Source organism: Lacerta agilis, chromosome 10 (assembly GCF_009819535.1).
Source record: "Lacerta agilis isolate rLacAgi1 chromosome 10, rLacAgi1.pri, whole genome shotgun sequence".
Lineage (NCBI taxonomy): Eukaryota > Metazoa > Chordata > Lepidosauria > Squamata > Lacertidae > Lacerta > Lacerta agilis.
In genome coordinates, this window is record NC_046321.1 from 27601815 (window position 1) to 27624243 (window position 22429).

General features: G+C 45.7%; 1 protein-coding gene across 1 annotated transcript; it reads right to left on the bottom strand.

Annotated features, from left to right (window-relative positions):
- Nucleotides 1-6741: 6741 nt before the first annotated feature.
- Nucleotides 6742-11245, bottom strand: SLC16A8 (solute carrier family 16 member 8). Its single transcript, XM_033163303.1, has 4 exons — nt 10976-11245; nt 10266-10409; nt 8921-9790; nt 6742-7333 (listed from the first exon to the last, which is right to left on the bottom strand). Exons 1-4 carry the CDS (start codon nt 11202-11204, stop codon nt 6948-6950), a joined length of 1629 nt encoding a protein of 542 aa, XP_033019194.1. The 5' UTR covers nt 11205-11245; the 3' UTR covers nt 6742-6947.
- Nucleotides 11246-22429: the final 11184 nt, after the last annotated feature.

A 22429-nucleotide genomic window follows, 5' to 3' on the forward strand; every position in this document is an offset into this window, starting at 1 on the left:
GCGTACTCTTCAGAGCGCTTTTATGTGTTGAACTCTGTGACTAATAAAGAAAATGTGAACTTCATTGTCTTACCTTTTTCCTCCTGGCTTCTTAACCATTTGGCTTGTCTCTCCTTGATCCTTTTGTTCACAGGAAGAGACACTATCGATCAATTTTGTAGTCGGAAAGTATGGCACGGAGACCAATGCAGTTGCACTTTTCCATATACAGTGGTAACTCGGTTCTCAAACAGAATTCCATTCCGGAAGCCTGTTCCGCTTCCAAAACATTCAGAAACCAAGGCACGGCTTCCCATTGGTTGCAAGAGCTTCTTGCACTCGGTGGAAGCTGCATTACACGTTCAGGTTCCGAAAAATGTTCAAAAACGAAAGCATTTACTTCCGGGTTTTCGGCATTCAAGACAACGGAGGCGTTTGGGAACCTAGGTTCCACTGTATACGACTGTCCCTTGGCTTAAAGTTCAGGTCATATATATTCTTTCAAAGGGAACCAATGCTTAGCAGTTCATAAATGCTATGCAAGTAAGAAAGAAACAAGCTGTCCTAATGTCTTTTGCCATGTTGAATATGCAGCTGGCAGCAAAACTGTGTGTAAAGAATGACTTGAAATGACATGTCGGGAGCTTAGTCTCTAAATCTCATTTCTTAGGTAACCCAACACGGATGCTGTATATGGTGGGCACCCATACATTTTCTGCACAAGGATCTGATACTGTTTGGCATCTTGAGAATCTGAACATTTTCAAGCATGTTTGAGGAGAAAATCCTGAGAGAGTATGTGAAGAAAGAGGTTGGGAAACAAGACGATGCCTCTCGTAAGCAAAGGCTGTGGATGTAGTGTTCCACACTGCCTGCGCCTCTCGTAAGATTGTGGATTGAACTGCTGAGACTTCTGGCCATAACATTTGTCTTTGTGAGCAGTGTGTCTAGCTGTAAACTCTACAGAATATGTGTGTGCATGATGAACATGCCCACAGAGGCTGCTCTGTCCTCAAGCTCATATCTCATAGCTGGCACTGTAATATCTGCAGCATTCTCTTGGCACCAGGAAGGAGGGACTGGGAGAAACCAAACATAAAGATTTGCCCGTGGAGGCACTAATGACCATATCATAGCCATAGATAGTAACGGGCTTGTGCTAGGTTGTTGGAGAAACTAACAAGCTTTTGAAAGTGTCTGACCTGCTTGGATTGATTTTCATTTCTGCACAATTCTTCAGAGGTGTTTTGCCCTGAAATTGCCCACTAAAATACATTTATTTTTTCTTTCTCCAGTTATTAATTGGGCTTTTGATGAATGTGGTGGTGTGCTTCGTCCTGCTCAGAAGGCAGTCGAATCTGACCACAAAGCTTGTTCTGCCCACTCAGTCAACACATCCAAGAACCTTCAGCTTGTGTGGGTCCTCAACTCCTCTCAGAGATGTCTGCAGGACAAGTAGACTGGCTACATGCTGTCAGTGTTAGTTGTCACAGAGTGAAAGGTCTGGGCTTCTTCAAGACGCAACCTACTTGTCTGGCTATGTACAAAAGCAACCAAGCAGGAACCGCAGCAATTGCTGAATGGACATCTCCACTGTCTTGCCTGGATATAAGGGAGTATCCTCTTGACCCTTGCAGTTATGGTGGTGAAAAGCCCATCACGTGGGCACAACATTGCTGCTGCTTCTGCTGCTCTTAGAAGCTCTTAAACAGGGGTAGGCCAGATCCAGCCCAGTCACCTTCTAAATCCGGCCCACGGACGGTCCAGGAATCAGCGTGTTTTGACATGAGTAGAATGTGTCCTTTTATTTAAAATGCATCTCTGGGTTATTTGTGGGGCATAGGAATTCATTCATTTATTTATTTTTCCAAAATATAGTCTGGCCTCCCACAAGGTCTGAGGGACAGTGGACCGGCTTCCTGCTGAAAAAGTTTGCTGACCCCTGCTCTTAAAGGAAAAAAGAAACCTTGTAAAGGCACCATGTGGTGAAAGCTTCAGTCACCTAGACTACCATGTGCTATTTAGTTATTGCAGGAATAATTCGATCTGCTGCTGCACTTCATGGCTTGTTAAAAATGAGCTCGTCGCTCTCTTCCTAGCTTCAAAACACTTTTTGTGGTGGGGGGGAAGGGAGACTTCATCGTGATATTTTTTTCTGAGTGCCAACACGGCCCAGGGGCGCACACCCTTCCTCCTACTGAGTCTGCCAACCATTGCATTTAGTGTCTGATCCTTCTGTGATGTAACAGTTCCTCTAAGGTGCTGCCCTGGGGCACCTGAGGTCAGGATGCTGAAGCAACCGGAAGAAAGGGATTTGGCAGAGGGTGTCTCTGGGAGACCTGGGTGTAAAGCAGATTAAATGTGATTTAGGCATGCCCAAGGAGGTAGCTTTCCTCCAGAAATCCAGGTCTTTAATGACCTCAGCAGCCCTTAACCTAATTTGCTTGCTGCTCAAGTGCAGAGGAGTTTCATTTCAGCCTCTTGGCTGCTGTTTGCTGGTCACTGCTAACATTGGTTCCTTTATGTAAGGAGGGGGGGGCATGAAATTACAGCTTGTGCAACATTGCTGGGAGTGGATTATTCCTCAGGATACGGGGGTGTCTTCCTTGAGACTGCAGATATTTCTGTTAAGGAATTACCTGTGTGGGATAATTACCACAGAGTAACAAACATGCTTTCAATCCAGATGCTAATGTAACAGTCATGTACCAGTAGATGCTGTTTGAAGGACAAATGTTCCCACTAAATGTAAGAAGGGAAAATAAAAATAAAAATGCAATCCTCATAAACTGTGGCAAGATGATTAGGTGGCTGCCAGCTAGTTTTGTCCTGGATCCCCTTTCTAATTTTCTTTCTTCTCTTCACCCTGATTGTTAAACCACTGAGCCTAGGGCTTGCTGATCAGAAGGTCAGCAGTTCGAATCCCCGCAACGGGGTGAGCTCCCGTTGCTCGGTCCCAGCTCCTGCCCACCTAGCACTTCAAAGTGCAAGTAGATAAATAGGTACCACTCCGGCGGGAAGGTAAACGGTGTTTCTGTGCGCTGCTCTGGTTCGCCAGAAGTGGCTTAGTCATGCTGGCCACATGACCCGGAAGCTGTATGCTGGCTTCCTCGGCCAGTAACGCAAGATGAGCGCCACAACCCCAGAGTTGGACACAACTGGACCTAATGGTCAGGGGTCCCTTTACCTTTACCTTTACTAGTATAAAAGGACGCAGGTGGTGCTGTGGGTTAAACCACATAGCCTAGGGCTTGCTGATCAGAAGGTCGGCGGTTCAAATACCTGCGACGGGGTGAGCTCCCGTTGCTCGGTCCTAGCTCCTGCCAACCTAGCAGTTCAAAAGCATGTCAAAGTGCAAGTAGATAAATAAGTACTGCTCCAGAAGAAAGGTAAACGGCGTTTCCGTGTGCTGCTCTGGTTTGCCAGAAGCGGCTTTGTCATGCTGGCTACATGACCTGGAAGCTGTATGCCGGCTCCCTCGGCCAGTAACGTGAGATGAGCGCCGCAACCACAGAGTTGGACACGACTGGACCTAATGGTGGTGGGGGCATCCCTTTACCTTTACCTTTTACTGGTATAAAATACTACAAAAATATCAGGCAGACTTTTGTGGCACCTGCCATTCTAGTATTGTTTTGCAGAGTTTGTGAGATTTGGTTATTTGTACGTATTTTAAGGGTATCTAAGAAAGTGAGAGGCAAACAAGGACTCCACACAAGACTGCTCTGAAGCCATTGGGTCAATAATATTTACAAGATAGCAAATTACCCATGGCCAGTCCACATAATTAAACAACAGTTCTAACAAAAACTGTTTGTACAAAACTTCCTCAGAAGCTATACATTACTGCCTGTATCATCCTGACAGGATAGTTGCACTCGAAGGTGTCAGAAAGCAACCAAATCTGGAGGAAATAAATAGCCCATCTGGAAATGCTGCCATGTTAAAGTAATATTTACATTGGGGGTTGTGGTTTGCAGTCTGCTGCTTTTTCTGCCCTCAATTTGGCTGAAGAGATCCTGTTGCCAGGAGCTGCAAAATTGCAAGTGATGTCCTTTCAGGAAGGGCACAGCTGTAATGCAAGGGGTACAGCATAGTTATGAATCCCACTCGGTATCCAGTATGCTTATCAAAGCCAAAGTAACTTCAGCTGCATAAAGGACTGGCTGAATTTCCAGGGTTGCCTGGAAAAGAGTTGGAATCAGGCAGGTTTAGGATATTGTCATAGCTGCTGCTGCAGCAGCAGCAGAGATTGTGCCACATTTTGCTGTTGTTTGGAGATGCAAATTAGTAGCACTGGGCTGCCAAGACTGAAGGACTTGTCAGTGACTGAATCTTTGGTGCAGTACAAGAATTAAGTTAGACAAAAATTTTTTTATTGGATCTATGGGGTGTGTGTGTGTGTGTGTGTGTGTAAGCTTTCAATTTCCAAAGGGTAATTCTTCCAGTAGAATGGAAGGTAAAGCAAATTCTGAATTGGCATACGAAACAGCACAAATATAGGGCATCACTCATGGGTGCTTAGTATTTCTACCTCTGGCTATACAAACGCTACAAGCAGCCCTGCTGGGTAAAGAACAAAGGATAGATTTATGTATTAAAGGCAGACTCAGAAGATGCATCCACTTTTTCTTAACCCCTGCCCAGACTCCTGTGACTATCTCATACCATGCAATGAAAGGAAAGGCTTTTTTGTTTATAGATGATGGGTGCTGCTTAGGATGATGGGCCTCTTTCCAGCCACAAACCTTTCCCACCAAAGGAGGACAGTTTCACAGTGGGGCAGAGGCTTTGAAGTTAAAAGTGGCTAGAGCTCCCCTGGCTTGCGGCAATCCCTGGCCAATGGACTAGGCTGGCCATACTGCAAAAAGAATAACAAGGTTTCTTTCCCTTTAAGAGCTTTGAAAGAGCACAACAACCGACAGGTACAGTTTTCCCTGCTGTAGCAACACTGAAGAACTTTTACCTGCTGTAGAACACCTTAAAGGGACAGAAGCCCTGTTGTGGATAGAACACTAAAGGTAAAGGGACCCCTGACCATTAGGTCCAGTTGTGTCCGACTCTGGGGTTGCGGCGCTCATCTCTCTTTACTGGCCAAGGAAGCCGGCGTACAGCTTCCGGGTCACGTGGCCAGCATGACTAAGCCGCTTCTGGTGAACCAGAGCAGCGCACGGAAACGCCGTTTACCTTCCCGCCAGAGCGGTACCTACTTGCACTTTGCTGTGCTTTCAAACTGCTAGGTTGGGAGGAGCTGGGACCAAGCAACGGGGGCTCACCCCATCGCGGGGATTCGAACCGCCGACCTTCTGATCGGCAAGCCCTAGGCTCTGTGGTTTAACCCACAGCACCACCCACCACCCTTAGAACACTAAGGGTGCATTTTTTGCCAAATAAATAAATAAATAAAATGGAAGGCATTTTCCTCTCACTTGCAATGTAAGAGGGCTACATTAGAGTGCTGAGCTAATGGCATGGCTTACCTGAAATGTTTGCATTGAATATTTACTTGGCCTGCCTGAAAGCATAATCATTCTATCGTCTTCCATCTCTGTTTTAGGCCGGGGGGGGGGGGACCCTCTCTCGTTACACAGTCTGGTCTACATAGCAACCACCAGACATCCACCTTGGACTGATGGAAGCTTCTTTTTCCAACAGAAATGTGGCCAATAGTTGGCATCTCCTTAGCTCAGGGGTAGGCAACCTAAGGCCCGTGGGCCGGATACGGCCCAAATGCCTTCTCAATCCAGTCCACGGATGGTCCAGGAATCAGCATGTTTTTACATGAGTAGAATGTGTCCTTTTATTTAAAAAGGCATCTCTGGGTTATTTGTGGGGCTTGCCTGGTGTTTTTACATAAGTAGAATGTGTGCTTTTATTTAAAACGCATCTCTGGGTTATTTGTGGGGCATAGGAATTCGTTCATTTATTTTTTTTCAAAATATAGTCCGGCCCACCACATGGTCTGAGGGACGGTGGACCGACCCACGGCTGAAAAAGGTTGCTGACCCCTGCCTTAGCTACATACCATCTCTCTTGTTGAAGATTTGGCACACAGCCAGTCTTTCAAAATAGATATGTGACTTTCCGATCTATATGGTACTCCTCTCCCCATTCTACATACTGAAACTGTTAAAGGCTCTGCATGCAGAAGGTCACAAGCCGACATCTCTAGGTAGAACTGGGAGAGACCTTGGTCTGAAACCCTGGAGAGCAGCTGCCAGTCAGTGCAGACAATACTGACTGCGGTGGACCCAAGAGTTTGACTCAGCATAAGGCAGCTTGCTATGTTCCTAATATGCTCTACACCTATGACAAAACTGGGAAAACCATGACCAAGGGTAAGGATTACAATGTGATGGCCTCCTTTGCTGAGCTCTGGATTAGTAGAGGTAGCTTAGAAAAAGGTATCAAAGATAGACAGATCATTAAAATCTCCTAAATTAAGTGTTTGTCAGTACATGGGGGACAACCCCCCCTCCCATTGTGTTGAACAGCATCACATAATTCTGCAAGCCATTCAGGGGAGCCCTATGGCTTGTATTCATTCAAATTTCTGTTCACAGTACAGTGGAACCTCAGTTTTCGAACTTAATCCATTCCGGAAGACTGTTCGACTTCCAAAACATTTGAAAACCGAAGCATGCATTTCTGGAAGCAATTACGTCTGGAAAACTCAATACGGAAGCTGCGTGGCACATTCGGCTTCCGAAAAGCGTTCAAAAGCGGAAGCATTTACTTCCGGGTTTTCGGCGTTCGAAAGCTGAAACGTTTGACTTCTAAGATGCTCGAAAACCAAGGTACCACTGTACCATTGTGCCTTTACACATATAAACATCACTATTCTTGAGACTCGGTCTATCTCATCCCAGCATCCAGAAACATCCGTTTTCCATAAACACTCCTCCTTAGGTTGGACCCCATACAATAGCGACATTGTCTCTTGTTCATCAAAGCTGAGCTCCACATAGCTAAAAACTGTCTCTTTCCACTGTCTGGTGAGCATCGCAGCCCCCCGGTACCAAAGCTGTACCCTCCCCTTCCAGCCGGCCGGCTCCATCCACGTTCCTGTTCTCTGCAATGTGGTTCACTGCATCACCCGCAGCATTGTTAATGCTGCGGGAGTGGTGGTGATTGTCTCCAGGGTGATCCTCTGCTTCCGGGACATCTGATTCTGCTTCCTCTGTTTCACTGCCACCTCCGTCTGCAGGAGGGTTCTCTGGCTGAGAGTTCTTCTTTTCCTTCCTGCTCAGGCAGCAGTAAGAAGCCACAGCCAGGAACACAGACGACAACACAACCTCCGAGCCAGCCAGGTAGAAGATAACCTCGTATTTCTTGAGCGCATCCACCAATCGTCCTGGGATTTTTTTTTTAAGAAAGAGAAAGAGAGAGAGCACAGCATATCTGTATTATAGCAACCTACCACAATTTCATGTTGATGCCATATTAAAGCACTTCCTCAGAAACTGGAACCCGTGCTGCTTGAAAGCTCACAAAATGTAGACATCAAGGCAAAAAAATGGTACCCACAGTCAGTATATTTCCCCCTCTCCTTAGTTCCATGCATTCCCCTGCCTGGTCACTGAAACAGCAGAGATGGTAGGATACAACTATGGAAGGAACAGGATGAGCAAGTTGTTTCTTTAAGGCAGGGGTGGCTGACTTGTGGCTTCTCAATGGCCCACGATGATGGAAGCTGCAGTCCAACAACATCTCGAGGGCCACATGTTACCCACCCCAACTTGGGTTGGAGGTGAATCTGGGCTGGCCTCTACGCACACACCTCACAACGCTCACTTCTAAGTCTTACTCCCCCAAGTTTCTAGTGCTTAACTCTGTTCTCATTGCTGCTTCAGGGTTCAGTTAATGGTGATGTTAGGTAGCCCATAGGGCTAGCAGGAAAAGGGACTGTGTGCTTGTGGAAGAAAAGCAACAAAGGGAGAGTGATGTTGAGGGTTGCAAAGGTAGGGATCAGGCTCCTTGGGCCACCCTGGAACAACACACTTGGCAATAAATATGCTTTGCCACCACGTAGTATATTAAATGAACCAATGGGGACTTCAGAGTACTTTGAGGCATATGTGTGTATGAGGTGGAGGGGAGTCAGAATGAAAAAGGATTTAGAGAAAAATAAGATGGCTGTGTCACTTACTCCCAACACTGCCAGTCATCCCATTTTAAGCCAGCCAAGAAACACACAGAAACTGGGAAGGCAGGCAGGCAGGAATGTGTGCTTTCCATAGTAAGCTGCCTGTTCTTCTTCAGAGAGCCCATGTGCATAGGTAAAATGTCAAGTGGGATCTACCTGCAAACTGGAGATGTGCTATCCTGTGAAATAAACCAGTATTCTGGCATGATAGGAAGCCACCATGTTAGGTCAGGCTGGCTGAAGAGAGAACAGAATCCCTAAGGTATCTGTAAGCTATTTCAGCAGGAACATTGGCATTTCCAGGAGATACACATTGTTAAGGTGTTGTGGCACCTTCACATGGCCAAATCTCCTAAGAAGTCACACACCCCTGACCAGACAGCCAGTGTGATGGTTACAGGGTCAGTCTAGGATCAGGGAAACCTGAGTTCAAATCTCTACTCAGCTGTGAAGTCCACTTGGTGGTCTTGGGCCAGCCCTTCTTTCAGTCTAACCTACCGTACCTTAAAGGATTGTGTGCAAATAAAATGGGAGAAGATCAGACATGAACTCCCTAGAAGAAGAATGAGCTAAAAATTTAATAAAAACCAAACCCTCAAACCCTGGCTCCTAACCACAGATATACTGAGACTCGTCAGTGGGATGGGATAGCTTTCTGCATATGTTCAAATGCACCCTGCTCTTTATTATTACTTTTATGAAGTTTTTGTCTTGGGGTTGTGCTCTTTCATGGAAGCCCCACCTGCAATTAAGCTCTGCAGAAATGAGTGCAGGTAACAGGTGCCCAAGAATTACCTGCAGTAGGTGGTCCGATGAGCACAGCAAAGGCCTCAATGAGCAGCACGAGCCCGATGGCGCTGGAGAACTTCTGTGACCCAATGATGGCCATGAGCACTTCAAACTGCAGGGCCCCCACCATCCCATAGGAGATGCCAAAGAAAATGCAGAAGATGACAAGGGCCGTGTAATCGGTGGCCCTGGCGCTGAAGATATCTGTCAGGCCATTGAAGAGCATAGCGAAGCTGAACAAGTAGGTCACATGGGGCCGCACCCGCTTTAGCCCAGCAAGCACCCCGCAGGATGGGCGGGCAAAGATGTCTATGAAACCAATGATGGACAGGAGGAAAGCGGCCTCTTTGTCTGGCACTCCTGAGTCTTTGGCATAGTTGACTAGCAATATAGTGGGCACAAAAAGACCTAAGACCATGATGAACTTGGCAATGGCGTAAATGACGAAACCCCGGTTTTTGAAGATGGAAAAATCCAACAGCTTCTTCCCTTTCTTGGGCTTCTTTTTCTTCTTGGCATTATTTGACTTCTTGGTGCTGTCCGTGGTGCTGACAGCCTCTTCGGCCCTTCCTCCCATGGGCAGCATTTCTTTGGCTTCATATTTGTCCTGGGCTTCCTCTCTTTTCTTCTTCCTGTTCAGCTCCAGGGGTCTCATGACTGCTCCGCAGGTGCAGCAGTTAAGCAGGAGCCCCCCCATGATGAGGAATCCCCCTCGCCAGCCAAACTTCTCCAGCAAGACTTGGCCCAGTGGAGAGAGGGCTGAAAGGAAGACAGGACTCCCGGCCGCAGCGAGCCCATTGGCCAGAGGTCTGCGCTTATCAAAGTAGGAACCTAACATGATCAGAGAAGGCTGAAAGTTCAGAGCCATGCCTAAACCTGTGGGGTATAAAGAGATTTGTGAGTAACAGGTGAGAAAAGAGGATTGTGGCTTTAAGAGATGTATAGGTTTCAAGATCCTGGTATATCAGCTTTACTGAGGTCTCCATTGCACAGCCAATTCCTGAATATAGAATTCATCCATGCAATTTATAACACTTCAGAGTTATTTAAGACTATTATTTGAAGTTATGTGTCATGGAGATAGTACCTCTTGATTGGGCTCCACTCAATCACAGAATTTGCAAAGCAAACATAGAAGCCTAGCTGATATCACCAATAATGCTCACAAGTAACCCAAAGGAGCCCAAGAGGTGCATTTAGCATCGCGTGTGTGAAAATGCTGCGATCATTACGTTCTTTCCTCCCTTTTGCACTTTCACAACACTCTGACAATTTCTCATGCCATCTATCACTTCCAGGTGCATTCCCATGTGGCACTGCTTTCCACCCAGGCCACTTGCCCAACACTAACCTGTCAGCACACCAGCCGTCAGGTACAGCTCAATAATGTTGGTGGTGAAGGAGGCTAGAATCATCCCAGAGGAAGCCAGGAGCCCCCCAACAAGCATCACAGGCCGGCACCCGAACTGGTTCACCAAAATGCTGCTCACAGGCCCTGCAGACAATCAAAGAAACAAGAAAGGGAGGAAAGGCCTTGGTTAAATAAAAAGGGGAGGAAAAAGTGAAGCAACGTGTGATTTCCTGTCACCATGCAATTGGCTGCATTATTATGAATAGAAGAAACATCTGCCATCCTTAAGAACAAGGGTGGAGGAACTTTTTCTTTCTGTTGAAGGTGAAATTCCCTTGTGAGTAATCTGTTGTGATCCACATGCCAGCGCTGGGCAGGGGCAGATCAAATGCTGGTGGAGTTTTCAGCACTACAGGATTATCTAGCTCACTCTCTAGGCCACTACATAGGGACGCGGGTGGCACTGTGGTCTAAACCACTGAGCATCTTGGGCTTGCCAATCAGGGCAGCTGAAATTATAGGAATCAAGAAGGGGAGCTGGGTGAAAGCTCACTCTGCTCAGAATAGCAGCAGACTGTCCGTGGGAATGAAGGAAGGCGGTTAAGGAGGCCACTCACAATAAATGGCTAGATCTTTGCTTTCATGGCTGTGTACATTTTATAAGCACAGACAAGGAAGTGTTTCCTGGGACGGAGTCGTGGGATCCTTACCTGTTCCATACAACATAGCCAGCATGATAGATGAGATCCAAGCTGTGTCACTATAGCCCACATGGAAGTCATGCATCAGTTCCTTGAAATATATGCTCACTGCCTTTGGAAAGGCATAGGAAAAGCCAGTGATGACAAAGCAACCCAACAGTACTATCCAGCCCCAGCCACCATCTGGAGGCTTTGGTCTTTCTGGCAGGTGGCCGTCCTCAGCATGGCCCTTCCCCATTGGTCAACCAGGGGGAGGAACCCGAAAGCGAGCGAGATGAGTGGTGCTGCAGGAACAGAAGAGAACAGAGGATGCAGATACAGACAAGCAGCTCCCATTGTCTCCCTTCAGCCTCGTTTCTGTTCATGTGCTTCCCCTCCTGAAGTAGGGCAATAACTATGTCTGAAGGCAAACTCATGCAAGGGACTAACAGTGCTGCTCAACAAGGCAGTAGCTGCAGTAAGTAAACAATGCAGCATCAAAATGCAGCGTAAAACAATAGGAAGTAAATACAATTAATTAAGACTAAAATGCAACTGAAACACAATTTAAAAATCAGTTCAAATGCAAGAGACCCAGTTTGTGAAACAAGGCCTGGGTGAGTACAAGGATCTGAAAATCCATAAAGATGGCACCAGCTGAACCTCTCTGAGAAGGCTATACCATAACTGGGGTACCACTACTGAAAGGGGCCTCTTCCTGTTTCTTACCCACTTGGCTTCATTTGCAGGATCACTCAGAACAGGGCCTCTGAAGCAGATCTTAATATTCAGTCAAGTATATAAGGGGAAAGGCACTCTTTCAGGGAACCTGGTGTGGTCTCAAGCCACTTAGGTTTAAATCTCAGTTCAACATCAATAATACAACCAAAAACCAATGAATTGTTGTATAACATATAGGACCTTTTCAATTTTTTGCGGGTATGTTTAGCCTGGAAAAAAGGCAATTGAGAGGAGATATGATAGCCATCTTCAAATATTTCAAGCCTGTTTTCTCTTGCTCTGGAGGGTAGGGCTTGATCCAGTGGGTTCAGTTAACAAGAAAGGAGATTCCAACTAAACATCAGAAGGAACTTTCTGACGGTAAGAGCTGTTCAACTGTGGAATGGACTTCCTCAGAAGGTGGTGGACTCTCCTTCATTAGTTTTTAAGCAGAGGTTAGATGGCCACCTGTCATGGATACTTTAGTTGAGATTCCTGCATTGCAGGACTAGAAGGTCCTCAGGGTCCCTTCCAACTCTACAATTCTATGATTCCATAATACTTTCAAGAAAACAGCAAGAAGCAAGGAACTGGCATTTCTGGCACAGCTACTTCCTCTGGACAGTTTGGAGACATAACAACGTATCTCTAGCTTGGAGCCAGAATATCTAGGCTCTGACACTTTCTCTTTTCCCCTTGAGTTTCAGGCTTGTTTATTCCCCTCTGGTCCTTGGATTTCCTCTCCCACTCTTTGTCTAGCTTTAAATGTTAAAGTACCATGATCTGTGGTGCGATTTAAAACCATTAATACAATCTTTTGCTGAAGGTTCTGCATGCTGCTGTAATGCAGAAAACAATGGCCCGTTCTTCTGAAAGACCTTAAACGCAGACAAGTAGGCCAAAAGTTGTGACCAAGAGCACAAATTAAGCAATTAATTGTGTGAGTGCATGCCAGACAGATTATTTGTCTGTGTGCAATTGCTATGGTTGAGTACAAAAGTATGGGTGTAAACAGGAGATTGGAAGGGGGCAGTGGAGGTTTCTCAAAGCCTTAAGCTGGTCAAGAATGTCTATGTAAGTTTGCTACCCGCTCCACAAGTTTTCCGATGCAACAGCACATGACCTTTGTGATACTGAGCATGCTGGCAATGGGGAGGTTATTAGAGCATCAGCATCAGAAGGCCATGCTGCCAGATCCTGTGGTGCTTCAGTGGCTGTGGCAACACCAACAGTGTCTCACATTACCATAACTACCTTATCTGTACCCAAGAGGTAGATGTGTACAGCTTATGCCCGTTGCAGGGAAACTCCAAACACTTCCCAGGCACTGGGTTGCACCAGCACCTGTAGGATCAGCACTGGGCAAGTGCTCTTATGCTGCCTTATCTCTGGGGTTGTAAGAAGGCACCATTTCCCACTTCGCTCTCTATTTATCGCAAGCAGCCGTGTTTCCATTCTGTTGCAGTTCGTCTTCCACCTATCACGAAGTTATTCACCTCACTGTCCACTACAGTTAAATTATGTAACTCACGTAATTTATGTAATTATTTACATATTTTTTGTAATTACATTAGCATTGAATTATTCCATCCCATTCATTTCAGTGCAAAGGAAACAGAATGCGAATGGAGGGGCGGGGAAACCTAACATCTGCAGACTGAAAGCACCACCAACAGCCAACGCTGATCATATTCCTGGGATTTATTTCCATTCTGGACATGGGACAAATAGTAAGTAAGCATGGGCAATTTCTGCTCTCGTTCCCATTTTTCGTTGGAAATCCCTGGCATCCCTAGTTGTCTCTGGAGGAGAGCCAACACAGCAATACTGATAGAAGCTGCTGCACAGGGACTGGGACTTTCTCTCCCGGTTTCTGCACTAGATGTCAATTGAATGGTCAGGGCCAGTCCTACCATGAGGCAGAGTGAGGCAGCCACCTCAGGCGGCAAATGTTGATGACCAGGAAAGAACTGTGTATGCCTAGTGGCATGCCCTGCAACCCTCTAAGCTAGCCTGCTGTCCTCAGGAGGAGGATGTCCCATTTGCCATTGTCAAAGTGACATTCAGCTGCCAGTCTGGTTGGCTTTTGTACATGGAACAGGAACAGGTGCCATCTTGTCTTTTGCTTCAGGCAGCCAAATGTATTGGGCCAGCCCAGAGGACACTTGTGCATTTTTGCCTACATGCAAAGGATTCAGCAGGGTGGATCCTTTTGCAATGATGTTTTGTAGACCATATTCATGGCAGTTAGTACATTATAGTTGCCACACACAGAATTTTCAGTGGCACAGTAAAAAGCACTTGAGCTGCAAAGTTATCTGCTCCACACAAATAACTCACTGAGCCATCATTTAGAATGGCATTTGCATGGGATCTATAACATGCAAACCAGGGGTGGGGAAACTTTGGCCCTCCAGATGTTCCTGGACTCCCACCATCCATCACCACTGACATGCTGGCTGGGGTTGATGGGAGTTGGAGTCCAGCAACATCTGGAGGGCCAAAGGTTCCCCAGACCTGATATAAACCTGCCTTAGGAGCGTTTTCCCCCCTTTCTCTCAGTTCTGCTAGCCTTCATGGATACAGAAACAGGCTTCCGCTTTACTTGTAAATTGCCTCAGTCTGAAGGTTCCAGGAATATAAATATAAGCAATACCTAACACCTGGGCAGCAGACTGAACTGGCACAAAAATCACCAGGTAACAGTCTTCCCCATTTTGTATTTCTACTTAAATTATACATATAGATCAGCACATGCCATTTTTCATGCAGATTGATGTCCTCTTTCATCTTCTTCTTCTTCTTCTTCTTCTTCTTCTTCTTCTTCTTCTTCTTCTTCTTCTTCTTCTTCTTCTTCTTCTTCTTCTTCTTCTTCTTCTTCTTCTTCTTCTTGAAGTGTCTCCTCTTTTTTTGGCCACTCTGTCTTAGCCAGAGGCCTACATGTACATATCTATACAGAGCATGTACATGCACACAGAGTCTGGAATAAAAATAATCAGACTCCAGGGGAGCAGAGATTTCCCTTCAGGTCCGGTAATCAATACGGCTCATATGCACTCTTTTTAAAACAAGCCAAGACAACATAACCCAGTACACAAGGTTCTGCAAAACAAGGGACTCAACACAAACTCCAAATTTTGTACAAGTTGCAAGACCCGGGAGGCCAGTTCCTGGGATCCCCAAACCTAAAACAGCAGAGACTCTCCATCTGAATGCACAAGCAGCACAAAGGAAAGCACCCAGGGCAAATTAACTTAGTCTTTAAGAATATCCCTTGCCCAATATGTTATGACACCAGTATTCATCCTGAGTTGAAACCAGCTGGACATCCTCCTTGGGTCACTAATTCCCAACGCATATAACAATGCTAACACCTGACATACAAAATATCATGCTCCATATTAAAATACAGACCTTGGGTGGGCTGTGCCTTCCCTTTCACTTTTCGACTTCCAAGGAGATGGATCCAAGGAGTGTTTCCTGGTGCCTAGGGCTAGTTTGAAGAAGGAGGGGACAACCTTTCAGAACTCACTCCATGACAGGCATCCAATGAGAACCCCTGGAAGAAGCCTTCTGATCTCTTGCATCCTTCTTTCCTAGCCAGCCAAAACCTCAGCTCTCAAAGATCCTGAAAACCTGGTGCTGGTGGGATCTTCTTGTGGTGATCAACAGCAGCTTCCAGGCCCTCCTCCAGAGTCCCCTTGGCTCCGCGAAGCCTGCAGCTCAAGCACCAAAGTGTTTACAGCATGGATGTGGGTCAGCGGCTGCTTATGCTTTAAAGTCGCTAAAGAATCATAGGTTGCTGATCTAGCAGAAAGAAACCACTTCTCCACTTTTAAGAGGCTTTCCCAGCCAATGGGAAGGAGCAGAGCCGGCATGCCTGGGCCACAATCCCCCTGTAATCCAGCCTCTCCAAAGTGAGAGGTAGCTGGGAGAGGGCTAGAGTCTTTAAGCTGCCTCCCTCTCTGCTCTTGAGGTTTTCCTGCAGGGTTTGAGGAGGGGGGGCAGCCACTGGTCCTGGCTCCCGAGACCAGGGCAGCCTTATGGGACATAAGAAAGTTGCAGGAATGACGCTGGCAGGATGCCATCATAGGGCATGACACTGACGAGACACAATCTTAGAGCAGGGAAAATGCAGAGGTCAAGATGAACATCCCAGGGAGCCTCGTGCTTCTACATTGTCCTATGAGAAGCAGGCATGTTCAAGGTCAGATTCACCATAGCACTAACGTCTAGACAACTATCCCATGCATTCCCTAACCATACCAATGGTAAGTAAAGCAACAGCTCCATCTGCAGACAATTTAAACAATGACTTCATGTTGCACATCAGTGCACCTTACGGCTGCTTAATAAAGTGCTCTTCTGGATGACCTGTTTACAAAAAGCTTATGCCATAGTTGTGGAGCATTTGCTTGCGGGGCACTTGTGCATCAATGGCATTCATCTCCCATTGGAACTGATTTGACTGTAAGGCATTTACACAGCTTCCTGCAAATCATTTGTTCATCCCATACTTTTCAATGCGTTTCCAAACTGCAAAAAGTCAATAGTGGTGTTTTTAATAGATTTTAATCAATTTGGATTAGAATGGATTAAAACCCATTTGGATGAAGTCACAATTAATGAACTGTCAGTAACTCCTGTGAGAAAAACTGATGAATAGTTCCTTACTGCATGTTTCACATTCATAATATCAGGGGGGGAGACCCAAAATAAGGTTCCTTTCATGGTGTGTGCATGAGAGAGAAAACGTCAAGATTAAAGAAGGTATCTATATTATGTGAGAGCTGGACCATAAAGAAGGCTGATCGCCGAAGAATTGATGCTTTTGAATTATGGTGCTGAAGGAGACTCTTGAGAGTCCCATGGACTGCAAAAAGATCAAACATATCCATCCTTAAAGAAATCAGCCCTGAGTACTCACTGGAAGCACAGATCCTGAAATTGAGGCTCCAATACTTTGGCCACCTCATGAGAAGAGAAGACTCCCTGGAAAAGACCCTGATGTTGGGAAAGATGGAGGGCACAAAGAGAAGGGGACGACAGAGGATGAGGTGGTTGGACAGTGTTCTCGAAGCAACTGGCATGAGTTTGGCCAAACTGCGGGAGGCAGTGGAGGATAGGGGTGCCTGGCGTGCTCTGGTCCATGGGGTCACGAAGAGTCGGACACGACTGAACGACTGAACAACAACAACAGCAACAATCTATATTATATGAATATTCAGAAATGGACATGTATAGTCAGAAAGCCCATGTTTACTATGATGGCTACATTAAAATTCCATGGTGTTTGACTCTCTAAAAATCTCCCTATCGCAAATTACAGGCACTTTATAGGCAAAAATCACTGTGTCTTTTGAAAATGGTTACTGTTCTTTCCCCATCTCCACAGCAAGCCCCATGGTGCTATAGTATTGTAGTATCTTCGAGTGAGAGCCCTCTCTGAAAATATGAGTTGTGTGCATTCATTACAGTTTCCCCCTTTTTTGCAAGTTTTTCTTTTTGGTGTATTGCAAAAAGTAGTTGTCTTCATATTTAAGTATTTGATGCTGCAATCTGCTCAGAAGTCCCACCAACTTCAAAATGTATTGTGCAATGCATGGAATGCTACTGTTAACCTGTTTCAGGAGGGTTGTTGTTGTTTTTTTGCAAGATCAAGGGGTGGAAAAATGGCAGCCCTGAAAAGCGCATAATGCGAGGGTAAAGAGATTCTGTTGGCACAATATTTCTGAGGGCAGAGGCAGTGGGGGGGGGGTGAGGTTAGGCCACCGTAGGGAAAAAAACCAAGCTGGCACTCATGTCACCAATGAGCCCAGGTAGGTTTTAATACCTACCCTCACAAGTCCCAGAAGTGAAAGGCCTTGGTTTCTAATCCTCATAAGCTCCTTAACTTCTTTCCCTCCTTCACCCGCTTCTCTATCTATACATTCCTGTCAGGGGGAAAAGGAGTAAGAGCACAGGTAGGGAAGGGAGCGTGTAGGGGCTTTCAGAGCTCACAGACGGGGTTTAATTTCTATTAATAAGGCTAATCGGCTAAAGGAACCACAGCAGGTCTCTCCCTGCTCCCCCTTCCACTCCCGGCCACGAGGGCTCAGGCAACAATGGGGGGCTTGTGCAGAGGCCCACGTGAGGCCTTGAGATGCAGGCATCTACGAGGGAAAGAAAACAAGCTCCCTTCTAACTCCCTCCTTTTTACAGCAGAGAACCCAGTCCCGGCCACCACCACCGGGGAGATTTTCATTAAACCAGGTTTAAAAGGTGACTGACAGGCGCAACACCTGGCGCCACTGAAGGAGAAACCGAACTCCACGCAGGTGGGGGGGGGGGCAGAGCAGGTTTGTGTGGCAAGAGAGAGGGTGTGGTGTGTGCCAACCCAGCATAGTCTCTGTTTACTGTAGGGAAAAGGTGAATGTCACATCTAACAGTGGCCGGTTCACCAGCTGCAGCTGTTCCAAGAAAAGGACAGCCTTGCCGCTCTGACGCATGGCTCATAACCTTCCCAATGGATTACTGCAATGCATTCTTTGTGGGGCTGCCCTTGTAGATGGTTCAGACCCTGCAGCTATGGTCAGCTCCTTGCGGATCATACTGCATCAGTCCTGAGAGAATTACACTAGCTGCAAATTTACTACCAAGCCAAATTCAAGGGAACTCTAGAGTTCTCTCCCATTATTATTATTATTATTATTATTATTATTATTATTATTATTACTACTACTACTACTACTACTATTCCACCCATACGATGAAAGCTAAGGGTATCAATGGATGATTGCCTTCAATGCTGCTTGCAAGGGCTGGCAATCCAAACTGGTTCCTCACCTGACAATCAGCCAGTTGGCTGTTCAGCCCTGGTATTTAAAAAAAAAAAATCAGCCAAAATCAAGCTTGCCTGCTGAAGCCTCGTTCCCTCTGAAAGTTATGCTTGTTGACTTGCTAACTGGTTAGAGCGTGGTGCTGATAAACAAAAGAGGTTTAAAGACTCTCTCAAGGCAAATCTAAAATAACGTAGTATAAGCACTGACAACTGGGAAACACTGGCCTGCGGGCGCTCCAATTGGAGAGCAGCTTTTACCAAACGTGTCATGGGCTTTGAATGCACTCGAACTCAGGACGCGAGGGAGAAACGTGCTAAGAGGAAGGCACGCTTGGCAAACCCTCACCGTGATCAACTCCCGCCTGGAAACCTATGTCCCCACTGTGTGGATCCAGAATTGGCCTCCACAGTCACTTACGGACTCACTGTTAAAACAGTGTTCATGGAAGACAATCCTACTCGGCTACGAGCGATCGCCAAAGGAGGAGGAGGAGGAGGAGGTGCTGATAACGCCAAGGTTGCAGGTTCAATCCCCATAAGGGACAGCTGCCTATTCCTGCATTGCAGGGGTTGGACTAGCTAGCCATGTGCACCATGCCCCTTGCCCTGGGGAGAAGATACCATTTGTTGTTCCACCTCAAGCAGCAAAATATCCTGGGCTGGCCTTGTGTCCCTTCCTTAGCAAAGGACCAGCTGCAGGAACTGAGAGGGAGATGGGGAAGGACTGCTAGATTATGCTGCCACCTGGTGGCAGTTAGACTGATCAACCAAAAGCATGTCAAAGGAGCCAGGCTGCTGTTCAGGTAACATAAGAAACTGCTCAGCATTGTCTTGCTCCACAGCATCCTTTGCTCATTTAGCAGGTTGGGAAGAAAGAGAAATAGAATGTCTCTTTCTGCAAGAATATGCTGTCATTTCAACATGCAGACGTCAGAAACATTATTTCCGTGCAATCCAGTTTTTCATGTTGGTGACATTTTGTCCTGAGATCAGTTTCATCTCAGCCACCATCTGGTGTGCTTTTCCGCTCAGGCCTTTCATGGCAACAGAGTCTCTCTGCTGGACCCTGAAGCTGCCCTGCGAGTGAGGGGTGGTGGTGGTACCTGCACCAGATAAAAGCAGAAGGAAGCTTCTATCAGTCCAAGGAAGTAGAGTGGGCAAAGGAAAATATTGCTGTGAGCTTCAGCTGGTTTTTGTTCAGGGTAAACCTGCTGGGCAGGTCTGGCCGGCTCATCCCTTTGTTATGTAAACGACGGGAAATAAATATTGCTGGAACATCTCACTGCTCAGAGAAGTGAGTTGCCACATAACAATATCCAGGCATATTTCCTGTTTATTTTGTCAAGACGGAATTTGATCTTATTATTACAAAATACAAAAATAATAATAATTAATATTCTCTTCAATATTAAAATGTACTTTACATGTTAAGAGAGTCTTCAGGCCAGCATGTTTGAATAAGGTGGTTTGCTGTCTTAGAAAGGCAGCTCTGTATCAGAAGACAGATTCTGAAGCAACAGGCAAACAATGAAATGCACAATACAGTCCCAAGGTCACAGCTGCACCACACATTTAAAGCACAGGACTTTCCTCAATGAATCCTGGGAAATGTGGTTTGTTAAGAGTGGTGGGAATTGCAGCTCTTTGAATGGGTAAACTACGGTTCCCAGGATTCTTTGGAGGGAAAGCAGTGTGATTTAAATGTATGGTGTGACCGTGACCCCAAACCCAACAACAAGGCAAAACAATTGCTTTCCGCAGAAATTTGTACATTTTCCTCTTGTGATAAAAGCAATAAACACGTGACAACATGAGTTGTTTAGCTTTTTTTAAGTTATTGAGCAAGATTGCGAATAAAAGGAAGCTTTTGAGCTATTTTTAAGGAAAATTGTCCAAAACATTGCTGGCATAGGTTGCCATATGTCTGGATTTTCCCAGACAGTTTTAGCGGTTTCTGCCCGGACACTGCTTTTGACTGCAGTATTCTGGCTATGTCCAGGAATTTCCAGACGTATGGCAACCCTAGCAAAAATGCAAAAGTCCAGCTCAGAGGCTCCAGGGTCACTTCCAGAGATTATTTATTTACTGTTCATTCATCCTGATTTATTCATACAGTCTTTGGGGAGGTTAGAAGACGTCTACTGTTTATTGAGCATCCATTCCGATTTGTTTGCAGGGAGGTTACATGACTTTGCATAAAGAGATTGTAATTCCACTTTTTCCAATAATTTCCTCCTCACTTTCCTTACTGCAAAAAGTCTGGGGATTTTTAGAAGTGGGTTTGATGTGCTATGCAAGATCAACAAACACACTTTAATTCAGTAACCTGAATTTGTCAATATGTGATTGAATCTCACTCACAAAATACCAACAGTCTGGCAGTAACCTTGGTGGATTTCTTGGTGTCTTGATTTTTATCTGTTAGAATGGTTCAAACACTGAGAATCTTCTCTGTGCAACATGCCCTGAATGTTTCGAAGACTGCATTTTACATGGAGAGACATGTGCCTAGGGGATGGGCCAATCAACCAATTTCACCTTCCCTCAGTTTCTCAAGTTCAGTTCTCCATATTTCCACATCAGTTTGCAATTTTATTCCATTCTTTTAAATGTCCACATGAAAATTCATCGGCACTTTAGTGTGAATTTCTCCTCCTGTACACATTTCTGTATGCGATTTTCCCTAACATAATGCATTGTTGTATGTTTTCTTCAGTAACATATGCATTTTTATACACACATTATTTGGCTGGGGACATGAACTTTAGGGCTTGGGGAAACATGACTTCCAAAGAATGCTTGAGTTTTGGTTTGCGTATTGTTTTGGAAAATGCGGATTAGGAAGGTTTGCCTTTGAATGAGAACCGAATCAAATTTCTTCTCCATCCATGACCCAGAATGGGGGTGGTTATTTCCCAGAGCCCAGTGGCTAAAGAATATGGCACTGCAATAACAGAAATTACCACTGGAAAGCCCCTGCTGTACCCATGGGTCATGCTTACAGACAGGAAGCCATGTCACATTAGCCTGTTGCAAACAAAAAACAAAAACGCACAGAGTCTTGCAGCACCACCTAACAAGATTATTATGGCTTAACCTTTTTGGAGTGGAGTCCATTCTTCGTGCAAAGAACTATAAGGCGCTGTATGCAGGGTTAACCTTGCACCTTGTTTGGAAGCTGCATCTTGCACAAAATGCAGCTGCCCAGGTGTTTAGTGGGACACCCAGCTTAACACATGCTGTATTCAAGTATCTGTTGAAAGATCTGCACTCGATTGCCTATAGACTACAGAGCCATGTTGTTCAAGGTTTTGTTCCTGACAATTAAAGCTCTAAAGAACTTGGGGCCCAGTTACTCAGTGGGTGACCTCCCTCGTAGCGTAAAACAAGTTGATCTTTTAGATCTTCTGAGATTACCCTGATGATGTTTCCACGGCCAGCAGATTGTCTCTTGGTGACAACGCAAAAGCAGGCCTCCTTGGTGAAAGCACACCCACCCTCTCAGTGGCCTCCCTCAGGTAATTTGTGAGTCAGTGGCAGTGGCGACGTTCAAATTGCCATTTAAAATAAGGTTACCAGACATCCCCGTTTCCCGGGGACAGTCCCCGGATTTACAAATCAGTCCCCTGACAAAATCCATCTATTTAGAAGGAAGTTGAAAAGTGTCCCCGGATTCATTGAAAAAAAATCTGGTAACCTTACTTTAAAACTTACATGTTTTTCCCTTCTGTTAAGAAACCTGAAGCCTTTTTACTAGGTATTATAGGTACAGACATTGAAAAACAGGACATTAAACTTTTCCAATACGCAGTGACTGCAGCTAGGATTTTGCTAGCACAAAGGTGGAAACAAGAAGAAATACCGACGAAAGAAGATTGGACAGTGAAATTGATGGAATATGCAGAACTGGACAAAATGACGGGAAGAATCCAGGAACAGCGGGA

Excerpts from the sequence above, each read along its gene's own strand:
- SLC16A8 (XM_033163303.1), bottom strand. The coding sequence starts at position 11,204 with ATGGGGAAGGGCCATGCTGAGGACGGCCACCTGCCAGAAAGACCAAAG. Across the intron at positions 10,410-10,975 it reads GGCTATGTTGTATGGAACAG|GGCCTGTGAGCAGCATTTTG; the intron begins GTAAGGATCCCA and ends GATTGTCTGCAG. Across the intron at positions 7,334-8,920 it reads CATCGGACCACCTACTGCAG|GACGATTGGTGGATGCGCTC; the intron begins GTAATTCTTGGG and ends AAAAAATCCCAG.